The sequence below is a fragment of the Diaphorina citri genome, unplaced genomic scaffold (genome assembly GCF_000475195.1).
Source record: "Diaphorina citri unplaced genomic scaffold, Diaci psyllid genome assembly version 1.1 scaffold1897, whole genome shotgun sequence".
In the NCBI taxonomy this organism is placed as follows: domain Eukaryota; kingdom Metazoa; phylum Arthropoda; class Insecta; order Hemiptera; family Psyllidae; genus Diaphorina; species Diaphorina citri.
In genome coordinates this window covers 55,955-69,492 of record NW_007379323.1, presented here as the reverse complement: position 1 = coordinate 69,492, position 13,538 = coordinate 55,955, and the positions used below count along the sequence as shown (strand labels likewise).

Below are 13,538 nucleotides of genomic sequence, written 5' to 3'. Positions count from 1 at the left end.
TCCTGGAATGTGATCTCATAATAACCCAAAAGAAGTCAAAGCGCGGGGCCCCCAAAAGCGCGGGGCCCGTGGCAGTCTGCCATTCTGCCTTATGGGTAATCCGGCCCTGCTTTTTGGGGGTTAAGACCTTTAAAAACAAGGAAAATATGTAATAAAAAAAACTATCGATAGTTTTTTGAAAACTATCGATAACTATCGATGGCGCCGACTATCGATAGTTCTCCTCCTCTACAGTGGGCCCGCTGGCTGGGCTGGGGTAGACTCTAGCACAGTCCCTAGCTCTAGCCGCGAAGCCCCGGGAGCGCGCAGCGCGACCGTATACGCAACCCCGCGTAGCGAACACGCGAAGCCCCCGGGGGGTGGAGGGGGGCTTCGCCCCCCTCCCGAGCACGAAGTGCGAGTATCTGAGCGCACGGCAGTGCGCCAGGCCAAGTTCCAGTAAGCACGCCTGTGTATCTTTACACGAACCGATTCGGCAGGTTTTTCTCACCTTCATAGATCGGCTTCCTCTAGAGATAAACTTTTGAAATTCAGGGCACATATTTAGGTAAGGTATATAAACATGCCTTGAAAATTAGAGCTCTTAATACCAAGTAGTTCCGGAGATATAGAGGCGCAAAAATCGCAATTTTTTTACTCACTCACTCATCAAAATGATCAGGCACTTCCCGATGTTAGTTCCGGAGATATAGAGGCGCAAAAATCGCAATTTTTTTACTCACTCACTCATCAAAATGATCAGGCACTTCCCGATGTCGTAGAAATTTGAAATTTGGCAGAATGGTAGGTCTTAATGAGTAAGTAAAGGGAAAAATTTGAAAATTGGCAAAAGTTGCACCGGGCTCCTCCCACAGGCGGAAATAACCGCTTTTTGGTGGTTTTCACTAAACGGTTAGAGATATCGAAAAAGTTATGAGAGTAGACCCCCCCCCAAAACCATACCTAAAACCCCCAAATTAATAGTTTTTATTAACTTTAGATTTAGAACAACGGTTAGCGGTATTTTACTTTTTTTTTACAGTTAAAAGCATTTACTGACTAAATTCACAAGGAAATGATACTAACCTACAAATACTCCCAAAACCATACCTAAAACCCCCAAATTAATAGTTTTTATTAACTTTAGATTTAGAACAACGGTTAGCGGTATTTTACTTATTATTCATCACATCACCATGGAGTTAGTGCAGTGACGGATTATAAAAACATGTGGGGTACACGGCGTACACCTGGATGCAACTTGAACCTGTACTAAATTTCATCAATATCGGACCAGGCAATCGCGAGTTAAAGCGGAACAATCAAACAAACAAAGCGGAAAAAACAAACAACCCCCTTTTCTGGGGGGGGGGGGGCAGCCACGGTTTAAGAGATAGGTACTGCATGATAGAAATGAACCAACGTAAAGCGCGCTTTACGTACTTATCAAGACCTACCATCCTGCTTTCAAGTTTCATAGGGATAGTGCTTCATACTTATGATAAGTGACTTTTAGAGCCCTTTTTTTCTACCCCTTGCGTTAATGCTAGAATTTCGGAATTTTGCAGGCATAATAAGCAAGAATAGCTCAACACATGGTCCAATTTTAGATTTTAAGTTTCGCCTTTCCACAATTGAGCGCTGTTGAATATTACTCGTGTTTCTCTGCTTTCAGGCATCAAAATGCCATCGTACGATCAGCAAGTTGTCAACTACTCCTACACATAGTGAACTTGTTCTCTCCAGAAAGATTATTATCTCTACCTCACGATATCAGAAACAGCTTTTTGATCGCCGCTGCCAAGTTCCTACTCGAAGGAAGCTTGGAAACAAGGTACCTACTTAACTGAAATGAAATCCTTTGTTACTAATTAGAAAAAAAATCTACCTACCTTTAAATTTTTTCAGATGTTAGTGAAAAGTTGAGTGTTTTAGGTCTGATTTTCGGGGATTCTACGATATCTTTGTCTTGTCAGTAAAGCTGAAAACCGCCAAAACAAAAAAGCAGTAAAAATACAGCCAACCACTGCGCTGTAACGATCTCAATCAAAACTTTCGTGTCACACACACACCAATGACTGAAACTATTTAATAATAATAATAATAATAGACTCTTGTACATATTATGTAACTTTAAACCTGTCATACAAAAAAATCTACCTACCTTTAAATTTTTTCAGATGTTAGTGAAAAGTTGAGTGTTTTAGGTCTGATTTTCGGGGATTCTACGATATCTGTGTCTTGTCAGTAAAGCTGAAAACCACCAAAACAAAAAAGCAGTAAAAATACAGCCAACCACTGCGCTGTAACGATCTCAATCAAAACTTTCGTGTCACACACACACCAATGACTGAAACTATTTGTACATATTATGTAACTTTAAACCTGTCATATCACACTATCAGGTTTATTCCAGAGAAAAGCTGTGAGTCCATATATTATTCCATTAAGAGGATACCAAGAGGTGCCATCTAGGCCAGAGGGCTTGTCTCAGGACTTCCGAACCGAAAGGGTCTTGAGGGATTTAGAGTCTGCTCTCCGGGGGTCTTGATGGAACCTAGAAGCACCCTCACTGGTATATTTCAACCTCTCCAGTTTCTTTAAAATTCACCTGCAGCAGCTCTAGAAAGTCCGCACAATCAGGTTTATTCCAGAGAAAGCTGTGAGTCCATATTATATTATTCCATTAAGAGGATACCAAGAGGTGCCATCTAGGCCAGAGAGCTCGCTCAGGCGTCTAATGAGGGATATTCAGGTACATAATTAAGTCCTTATGGTCAAGTCCATAGTGCCATTCAAGTACCCTCAAAAGAGCCAGTGTTATTGTCTGTCTCTTGACAGGGCTAGTTTTGTCTCAGTTTTACGTCCTCCAGCGAGACGAAAGGAAAATACAGCTGTAGTTTCTAGTATATATTACCTGTTAGGACCACCTTCCCCGAGACGAAGATGAGTAGTACTATTCTAGGTTTCACCATTCGGTAGATAAGACCTGGGAATAATTCGGGCTCGTAACTGAAAATTAGAACACAATTATTAGGTTAATAGAGAGTTTTTGCAACCAAAATTAGCGTCCCGTTGACTGAACTATAACGTTATTTGACAAAAACTCGTTTCTGCGCATGTGCAGAACCGAATTTTCGTCAAATAATGTTAAAGAGTTCGTAAACGGGACGCTAATTTTGGTTGCGAAACTCTTTAATATGAAGCTACATTTCAAATTTACCTATTTACAAAACAAAAGTTTTAATAAATAAAGGAAAGTATTATGTAAACCTTTATAGTAAAAAAAAACGTACTGAGGCAAGCACGTTCTAAGCCCGTACACATAGTCACATTTTGGACTTATAAGATATAAACTTACTTACCTGCTAAACTGGCCATGGGTCAGCACCAATCCTTCTAATCGTATAGGGAACTTTACATCACAACTCCCCACCATGTTCTGAATTTTGAAGTCTAGAAATTTGGCCTATAACAAGAGAAAGAAATACATAAATAAAGCTAGAAAGAGAAAGAAAAAGGTATGTCTCCATTGGCCGAGGGACTGAAGAGATTTCCTTGGTTAAAAAAAAAAAACAGTCTAATTAGCATGATTTGTAGCGCACCTTTGCAAGGCACCAGGGCAGTCGATTCCCGGGCGGACTTTATCCTAAACAGGATTGTTCTCGGAACGACTTGCTTTATTCTATCCTGTCTTCCTTCGCTTTCGGGTAAATATAACGTCAGCAGCGACAGTTCCCTCTATCGAAAAAAAACCTCATCGTCCGTTTATACACATAATATTATGTACATATAACAATTCTGTCCATTGTCCATCCCTGTAAATTGCTGTGGGAAATGAGAAATCCCATTTTTTATTGAATTGACTGAGGTCTCAATATATAAATAATCAACTTACAGGAAAACCCAGTTTCTGAATGATTCGTGCGTACTTTCGTGCCGCCAGTCGCGAATCCTCTTCGCTTTTGGCCCCCGTACACACCATTTTCCCCGAGCTGAAAATCAGTGCTGTGGTTCGTGGCTCACGTATCCTCATAATAACGGCAGCGAATCGTTTGGGATTGTACTCAGCGTTACGGGCATGCAGTGCAATTTTCTTCAGATCTAGCTTACACCCTAGGTTGACTGTGGAGACAATGTTCCTATGGGGGAAAAAGATTGGAAAAAAATTAACCCACCTACTTAATTGTAAAATCTAAAATAATAAAATAAGTTGAAATGTGGACTTTCGGAAGTCCATAGTCTTTCAGCGATGGAAATGTTAGGAAACGAGGACCTGCGCGCGTTTCTGTGTACGATTATATTTTGTGTTGAGTGTTGTAGAGAGCGTCACACATTTTATTTTAGATTATACATAGGTATGTGAGTAGCCCAGTTTCAAAAGTGGACAAACGGCTTCATAAACTTTTTTAAGTCAAACACGAAAAACTCATATCTTTTGGAAAAAACAGCTGATTTTAATGGTTATGGTCTTGAAAGAAAGCTGAAATCCAAGGAAATCTGATGGAATAAATGGCATTTCTGGCAAAGTTGACATTAATTAGTTATTTAAGGTCAAAATTCCGAGATGTCCAGTTTTGGCACCGAAAATCCGATTCGTCCCCTTTTAGAGACGTAAGGTACTTGTCCTGTTTATCCTCTGTCCTATTATGTCCAGTTTTGGACTCGAAAATGCTATTCAAAAATAGGCTTTTTCTGTTTTCGGAACCAAAGTTGGCCAAAACGCGAATTTTCGTCTATGTTTGGTACCGTAGATGTTATTTAAGACTGATGATATATTTTTTACACCTGACGATACATTTTTTACGCCTGAGTGCCTGACGATATATTCAATAGATTCGCCTTGAAAAGACGCCCAGATATACCAGAAACTCAATTTCCAAAAATTTGGCCTTTGTCCACTTTTGGAATTGGGCTACTCATGTAGAAGAGCTGGTTAGAAACGTCCATTTTTGAAACCTTACTATTTGTCCATTTTTGGAATCGAAATTGGCACAAACACGTGGATTTTCGTCTATGTTTGGTACCGTAGCTAATCTTTTCGCCTGTTTTCTTTAATTTTTAACGCCCATTTTCATGTTTCCAATCGATTCGCCTTGAAAAGACGAATCCAGGGATACCAAAAACTCAATTTTCGAGTTGTTAACTTTTGCTCAATTTTGGGCGGTTGGCAAACAATCTTTATTAAAATATGGTATGGATAAAAAAGGCTTAAGTACCTATAAGTACACTGCACTGCACGGTACTTATTTAGATTGATAGGTAACTTTGTTTACTGCTTAGGTACTTGTATGTTGAGAACCTCACCTCAAAGATTTGTTTGTTTGCCCCCCCCCCACTTACTGAAGCTGAGGTACACTTCCGCCCATATCCACAGGAGTCATAGGAGGTCCTGGTGTAGAAGGCGACATGGTCATAATTTGCGATTGAGGTACGGAACTCGGCTGAGCCTGAGAGGGAGTCATCATTTGTTGCTAGAAATAGAAATGAGAAATAAATGCGAGATCAGTAAATGGCTACTTCTTGACGTTCACCAATAATAGAGTCGCACCTATTTTTCTAGTAAGAAAATCAAGATCAAGAATGATGTTGCGCACTTGGCCCCTAAATTCAAAACCACTACCTGGTGTAGAGGAAGATTGTAACTATAGGGGGATAGACGAGCCCTTCTATAGTATATAGACCGGGAGCTGACGAACTCACGTGGGAAGGTACAAAATTTTTGACCATTGCATGTGGTGCGCAAAGTCGAAAACAAATAGATCTCTCTCTCTCTCTCTCTCTCTCTCTCTCTCTCTCTCTCTCTCTCTCTCTCTCTCTCTCTCTCTCTCTCTCTGGTAATGAATTTTCGACAATATTTCAAAGATAATGTACAGTCATCTGGACCCATACTACAGCCAGCTATTAGACCGGAAGCTGACGACGGAAAATTCACGTGGGAAGGTACAAAATTTTTGACCATTGCATGTAGTGCGCAAAGTCGAGTTCAAAACCACTACCTGGTGTAGAGGAAGATTGTAACTATAGGGGGATAGACGAGCCCTTCTATAGTATATAGACCGGGAGCTGACGACGGAAAACTCACGTGGGAAGGTACAAAATTTTTGACCATTGCATGTGGTGCGCAAAGTCGAAAACAAATAGAAAACCCATTTCTTACACCTCGGCCCGGGGGCGTTTGGCGGCTACGGCCGTCCGGAAAATATTCGAGTATTTCGAGTTTTGAATTCTAATTGATCAAAGTTCAAAGCTTCAAAGTGTATTGAATTTGAATACTTGAACAAAGTGTATACCTAAATACCTAAACCATGGATCAAATGCTCCCTAGTCCTGGGTTCAGCATCCCCAGTATTGGGACACCTCTTCATCAACCAGAAGAGGACCAGCAGATTCTACTACATGCTCAACAGCAGCAGCAACAGCAACAAATGCCTCCTCTCCTCCCGTTACAACAAATGAGCACACAGCCCAAAGTTTATGCCCCTGGGTTTTCAACTCCTCATCAGATGATGCAGCCACAGACTCCAGTAAGTTCACCACCAGAATGCCTACTTAACACATACAATAAGTATAGTCATATTTTTCTATGTGACTTTTTATATTCAACATCCCTCCTGCTGAGACATAAAACTGAGACAAAATCAAGCCACAGACAATAATAATAATGACCCATTTTGAGGGTACCTTGGTCTACAGTCAAGTTTGTCTTGGGAAGTAGGGTTCAGCAACATAATTATGTATCTGAATATCCCTCATTAACACATAGGCAACCGGCAATTTTTTTGAATACCTCCCGGCGGGACCGCACCTTTTGCAGGTAAGTGACCCCCGGGACTGGAATTTTTTTCTGTATAATCAACTCATTTCATTCATATGATTGACATTGAAGTCAAATTTTCGTCAGATGTATGAAAATAGCATTATTTAGCCATTTTCTATTTGGGCCACTGGTGGCCCAACCGGTCCCACGAACCTATTCGTTCTCACGGGACCAGTTGGGGCCCAACACTGATAATAACCAAATAGTGTTTTTTTTTTTTTTTTTTTTTGCGGGGGCCGTTGGGGGCCCAACACTAAAAAAAACAAAAAGGTTTTTTTTTTTTTTTTTTTTTTTTTTTCCTCTCTATTTCAGGTCGGAATATCATCAGGTACACTGAGTCCACCAAATCAAAAGCTTTGGTGGACTCAGTGTACTATGTACCACACCCTATAAACTTAGCCATTTTGTGGCCCAACCGGTCCCACAAACCTCCACCCTAAATAAATCATTCCTTCATATGGGATTCAAAACCCATGAATATCAAATTTTGATAATATTGTTTAGAGTAGATTTCCATAAGAAAAAGTAAAATATGGTGTACCACCGGTGGCCCAATGAAGCTTAGAGATGAGAAGGTCAGTTGTACCACCGATGGCCCAACCGGTCCCGTGGGGACATACACAGTTGTACCACCGGTGGCCCAACTGGTCCCATGGGTACATACACAGTTGTACCACCCGATGGCCCAACCGGTCCCGTGGGGACATACACAGTTGTACCACCGGTGGCCCAACTGGTCCCATGGGTACATACACAGTTGTACCACTGGTGACCGAACCGGTCCCGTATGTGTTAAACCCCTATGGTTTGGGGGCCCTGAGCTCTCTGGCCTAGATCACCTCTCGGTATCCTTTTAATGGGATAATATATGAACTCACAGCTTTTCTCTAGAATAAATCTGACTGTGCAGACTCTTTAGAGGTGCTGCATGTGAATTTTAGAGAAACTGAGGAGTTTGAAATACCTATACCAGTGAGGGTACTTCTAGATTCCATCAAGGCCAGGAATAGCAGCTTGAGCAGGGGAAAAAAGCAAAAAAGTAAGATTTTTTTTTTTCTTAATATGTATAAATTTTACCTATGAAATATATAAGACAATTAGCTGGCAGGATAAACAAGGTACAAGGTATATTCTACAAACGTTGCAGTGTTTCTTGCATACCCTCTCTTGGGAGAGAAGCAATAGATCAGTTGCGCTTACTTGGGTAATGTTTCAAAGTCATAGAGCAGGAAAAATAAGGAAGAACAGAATTTTTCTTTTACTTCTACGACTTCTAGATGATGGTGATGATGGTGATGATGATGGTGATGGTGATGATGATTATGATAAAAAACCGATTTTGATGATTCAAAAAAAAAAAAAACTGGTCTAATTCTGTGCCCCAACATACATATTCTATCCGTTTTCGTCCACCATTTGAAGTTTTTCCTCTACAAATACCTACCTGAAAACAGCTACTTTCTCTGTGATGTATAATATCTCTAACTGATGTGCGGTCAAACTTTCTTAACTTGGCGGGCGGGCGGAGCGCTACCGCGCTCCTTAATGGGTTTCAAAAGCAAAAATTTTACTTCAAAACTACATTGAAATTATAATATATGTACTTGGTAAAATAACTGAAAATCAATAGGGGAAAATGATAACAGTTTCCGAAGTATTTCCGAAAACGGCCTGCGGCGCATTCCCGCTCATATCCATTGATATTCTGCATATTGCATATTTTATTAAAATTAAGGGGTAACCTTACTGATTTTTAAGTGCCTCCACCCTCTAATTTTCTGGAAAATTCAATTTTAGTCGATATCGTATAAAACCTTAGGTATCGTACTTTGGGGAATAGCCCATTTTTTCCATTACAAAGGTACGATTATCTCAAGAACCGCTTGCTTTAAGACTAAAACTATTGAATAGTAAATATTTAGAATAAAATTTCCTTCAATTTGACATATAAATGAAATTTGTACCACTTGCGATGCTCGTGTAATGGCGGAAAAACTGTGAAATTTTTAGTGAAAGATTGTGAAATCTTCAAATTTTGAGGGCCCAGCGGCACCCCTTAACTTGTTTCAATCGGCCTGAAAACATAGACTACCTTGATTCCCGCAAAGGCTGATTACTTTGGGGAGGTGGCGCTATCGAATTTCCGGCATCGATTTTTTTAAAATCCAGTCCAAATATGTCTTACGCCATTAAAAGGGCAGGGAACAGGTTTTATTTACATTCAACAAAAAACTTGCCCCCAAAGACCGTTGCAGCCTTTCTTAAAGGTCGAAAGCCCACAAAAAAGTTTTCTTACGAAGTGGTTTTGAGTTTAGGGGCCAAGTGCGCATTATATGGCGTTGGAATTTTTCGTGTACCTTTCAACGTAAATGTTGGCCCAAAATGGCCTTTTTCAAAGGCTCTTAGAGGCCGAAAGCCGACAAAAAAGTTTTCTTACGAAGTGGTTTTGGGAAAATTCATGGAAATTTTCTGGATAAGTCATGGAATTTCATTCCGGAAAAAGCGTATAAACCCTGTAATTAATTTAAGGAGGTGGAAAATTCATGGAAATTTTCTGGATAAGTCATGGAATTTCATTCCGGAAAAAGCGTATAAACCCTGTAATTAATTTAAGGAGGTTTACTTAATAGAGGGAACTGTAACTGGTAAGGTTATATGTTCCGAAAGCGAAGAGAGAAGGAAGACAGGATAGCTGAAAGCCAGCCTACTTGCCTAATTAAAGTTTTCAGTTCGTTTTATGTGGAATCGTGGATATTTCAGTCGAACATATATTTACGACATAGAGACCTAGATGTCATAAAATAAATAGGTAAATAGAAAAAAAGCAAGCTTAATATGAAGTACCTAAAGTAATTGATCACATCAGTTAAATTCCCCTTTTTGAGGATACAGTTCTGTTCTTTGCCTAACGTATTTTTCCACTGTTTGCTTTATGAAATACGGAAAATATGGCACGGACCTACTTCTGTTGTTAAAGTCTGCATACATACATTATATTGTTGCCCTCCCCCTCATGTTAGAATTATTCACAGGTGCTTATAGTTGCCTTGACAGCAGTAAAAACACTATTTTTTAAAAAAGGGGAAAAAAACTAATTAATTTACTATGTCTGCGCTCTTTGCATCGCGTCGTGCTCATCCTAATCGTATAGACTAGGATTTTCTTTTGACTGTTAATATTTCGTAATAAAACATTGGAAATTTTCATTAGTATATAGTATTATTACCTATTTATACTTTTTTACTATTTCGGAGTCAACCATAATAAATACCTCCTCAATTTCATTTTTCCCCCTTGAAATAATAATATATATAACAATTTTCATTGCAACGAAATAAAAACGGCGGTGAAACACTTTTTTTTTATCGAACGATAGGTGAGGTCTACCTTTCAACTCGACCGTTGTTCATTTGGTTTGGATGTTTGTTCCGCTACAACTCGCGATTGCCTGGTACGGTTTTGATGAAATTTGGTACATATGTTCCTTGAATCAAGGCATATCAATCATTGAAATCTGGGGTCCCAGAACTACTTGCGTACCTACTAAGAATTTACAATTTGCGTACCTACTGGATAAAAACAGGTAGGCTGCGGAAAAATACCTCTCAAAATTTGGTCCCACAGAAAAAAAAAAAAATCCCTTATTTTATTTTATCCCACGAAAAAATTCTAGAACTCGAAAAGAACTTTCGTTATTGATCAACTTTCTTTAAATGATAGGGTTAGGCAGCACGTGAAAAAAACTTTCACAAATGTTCAACTTTCTGGGAATGATAGGGTTAGGTAGAACGTCATAAAAAACTTTCCGGAAAATCGAAATTGGGCCAAAATTTACGTTGAAAGATACACGAATAATTCCAACGCCATATGATGCGCACTTGGCCCCTAAACTTAAAACTACTTCGTAAGAAAACTTTTTTGTGGGCTTTCGGCCTTTAAAAAGCCTTTGAAAAAGGCCATTGTGGACAAAATTTACGTTGAAGGGTACACGAAAAATTCCAACGCCATTCGATCCGGCTTAATGCCCTGATTTCAAGTATGTCTCGTAAGAAAACATTTGTGTGGGCTTTCGGCACGGTTGGTCCAGTGGTAACGCGCTTGCTTGCCATGCAGAAGGTCCCGGGTTCGAATCCCACCATGGACAAAAAAAATTTACTCGTTTTTCGATTGCAAATACTTAAACGGGTTACTTTCTGGTGTTCTCGTGTAGACCCAGCACCTAAATGGGAAGTATTGTGTCTCTTCTCGCCCATCTGATCAATTGAGCGCTGTTGAATATTACTCGTGTTTCTCTGCTTTCAGGCATCAAAATGCCATCGTACGATCAGCAAGTTGTCAACTACTCCTACACATAGTGAACTTGTTCTCTCCAGAAAGATTATTATCTCTACCTCACGATATCAGAAACAGCTTTTTGATCGCCGCTGCCAAGTTCCTACTCGAAGGAAGCTTGGAAACAAGGTACCTACTTAACTGAAATGAAATCCTTTGTTACTAATTAGAAAAAAAATCTACCTACCTTTAAATTTTTTCAGATGTTAGTGAAAAGTTGAGTGTTTTAGGTCTGATTTTCGGGGATTCTACGATATCTTTGTCTTGTCAGTAAAGCTGAAAACCGCCAAAACAAAAAAGCAGTAAAAATACAGCCAACCACTGCGCTGTAACGATCTCAATCAAAACTTTCGTGTCACACACACACCAATGACTGAAACTATTTGTACATATTATGTAACTTTAAACCTGTCATACAGGTGTTATATTCTTAGCAAGGCACGGAAAAGCTCATCTCAGTTATCTTATATTTTCAGAACGGCTGCTAAGGAATTGTTCATTCAACTGTCAAAAGACCCCAGGTCGTTTAACATCATCCAAGAAGTAGTCCCTCATCAACTCTTAACCTCCTGCACTAAAACACTTGTGACCGTATTTCGAAAATAAAAACAAATCCAATCACTTTGATTTTGATATTTATTTGGATTCTGTATTCAGTTGTCTAATATTATGTAAGGGTACCCGCAGAACGAGGAATTCAGGTGAAACATCCAGGGGGAGACGTCCGCAGAACGGCTGCATATTAGTTCCGCAAAATATGACTTTTTTTTTAACCTTTTTGTAAGTCCCACATCCGAATTCCGCAAAATCTACAAAAAATAATTTTTGTGGAATTCGGATGTGAGTCGCGCGACACGTTTCCACTGGCATTGCTACGCGACATTCCTTTGATCCGGACCGACTTTTATCGGATTGAAGTCACATGGTCGCGCGACACGTTTCCACTAAGCGCTGTCGCGCGGCAAAAATCGGCAAAAATCGCGTTGGTGGAAATCCACCTTTATGAAGTGCTTTCCGAACCAAGCTGCCGGGTCGCGTGACCCGGCAGCTCTATTTGGGTCGCGCTGCCCAGTCGCTCTGAGGGCAGTGTGGTCGCCTGGTAGTGAGGTTTTCATGTGATTTAAAATACTATTTTTGTAATAATTTGTTCGACTGGAAGTTTGTAATGGAAGTCGCGCGACCCGGCCGGTAGGATCGGAACGCCACCTTTATGGCGCGACCAGGCAGTTCGGTCGCGCGACCCGGCAGCTAGGATCGGAACGCCACCTTTAAGTGGAAGTGTTCCAAATTTCGACACACGTCAATAAAATGTCTTTAGGTGTATTATAAGCTGGCTATAAGGCAGATTGTGATTTTTCATCAATATGGAAGAAATTTGGAAAAAATGAATGGTCAAAATACTTCTGAGCGCTACTGTATATACAAAAATTGTTTGGTCAATTTGCGCCCCTTTAGAGACCATATTAGTGTCCTATGTTCTGTTTGGTATTACCCCTTCACTTCCAGTCATTTCACAAATCCTAGCCACCTACTGGTGCCCTTTAACTCCTATTTCTCAAGAATGTCAACCTAAAAAATCAACCATAGCATTAGCTCTATAATTTCTTTACTTTGACCTAAAATTGGGCTGTAATGAAAGCCAATGGTATCTCTATGTCTGCAGTACATCCTCAAAACATTAGATTTGGTTCCTCTACTCTGGAGGACCATCTTTTAGGCACATAACTTGGATCACCAAAAAGGACAGCTTTTTTTTCTAAAATATTTCAAATAAGCAATGATAAAGTCACTTAAACTAAACAAGGGGCATGGACAAAGCATGGTAGACAAGTCGCATGATTCTCAAACAAATCAGTAGATACCTACGTAGAATGATTGAAAGTGCACCAAAAATGAAATTTAAATACAAAATGTTTCAAAATGCAAATGAAACAAGAACTACTACGAAAGGGAATTATTGAAAATCCGGGGCCGACTGGGACCATGAAGGTTTGTAGCGAGGGCTTCGGCTGAGTTTCCTCGCTACGCGAAAGGGTGTAAATTTGAAAGTTTTAAGACGAAACGAAGGCGCTGGTTCTTTTACTACTACGAAAATGAGAATGGAGGTCTTACCTTAAGTTCAGGACCTTTTGTTGTAAAAATAACTACTTACGCCGCAGCAAAGGATTTATGATTTAGAATAAGGAAAAGGCACGACGTGATTCGAACAATGGTAGATTTCATTCTGAGGTTATTGTTTACTTTTACAACTAGATACCTCCTTGCAATGAGATGTCATACAAAGAGGTGTCAAAATTAATAATCATATGACAGATTTTATAGGTTTGGAGGGAATTTAAATTAAAGACTGGTCACATGGCGTGAACAGGGACAGACTGACGGACTGACTGACAGACAGACACCGAAG

At 39.9% G+C, this 13,538-nt stretch overlaps 2 protein-coding genes and 1 long non-coding RNA gene across 3 annotated transcripts in view; 2 read left to right on the top strand and 1 right to left on the bottom strand.

Moving 5' to 3' along the window:
* The window catches only part of LOC113470878 (TATA-box-binding protein-like), an 11,926-nt gene extending 5,273 nt beyond the window's left edge, over window positions 1-6,653 (top strand). The window contains exon 2 of the mRNA XM_026829622.1: window positions 6,184-6,653. Within this exon, the coding sequence (XP_026685423.1) occupies window positions 6,288-6,638 (351 nt within the window). The 5' untranslated portion in view covers window positions 6,184-6,287 and the 3' untranslated portion in view covers window positions 6,639-6,653. The remainder of the gene's footprint in view (window positions 1-6,183) is intronic.
* LOC103517584 (TATA box-binding protein-like protein 2) lies at window positions 2,844-5,472 on the bottom strand. The gene is made up of 4 exons (XM_026829621.1): window positions 5,323-5,472; window positions 3,878-4,121; window positions 3,345-3,448; window positions 2,844-2,991 (listed from the first exon to the last, which is right to left on the bottom strand). Exons 1-4 carry the CDS (start codon window positions 5,445-5,447, stop codon window positions 2,883-2,885), a joined length of 582 nt encoding a protein of 193 aa, XP_026685422.1. The 5' UTR covers window positions 5,448-5,472; the 3' UTR covers window positions 2,844-2,882.
* Window positions 6,654-11,097: 4,444 nt separating the features above from the next.
* Window positions 11,098-11,770, top strand: LOC103517579. Its single transcript, XR_541810.3, has 2 exons — window positions 11,098-11,260; window positions 11,608-11,770. It is a non-coding gene; the product is annotated as an uncharacterized LOC103517579 (long non-coding RNA).
* The last annotated feature ends 1,768 nt before the right edge of the window (window positions 11,771-13,538 follow it).

Excerpts from the sequence above, each read along its gene's own strand:
- LOC103517584 (XM_026829621.1), bottom strand. The coding sequence starts at position 5,447 with ATGATGACTCCCTCTCAGGCTCAGCCGAGTTCCGTACCTCAATCGCAA. Across the intron at positions 4,122-5,322 it reads GGAAGTGTACCTCAGCTTCA|GAACATTGTCTCCACAGTCA; the intron begins GTAAGTGGGGGG and ends TTTCCCCCATAG. Across the intron at positions 2,992-3,344 it reads ACCCATGGCCAGTTTAGCAG|TTACGAGCCCGAATTATTCC; the intron begins GTAAGTAAGTTT and ends TCTAATTTTCAG.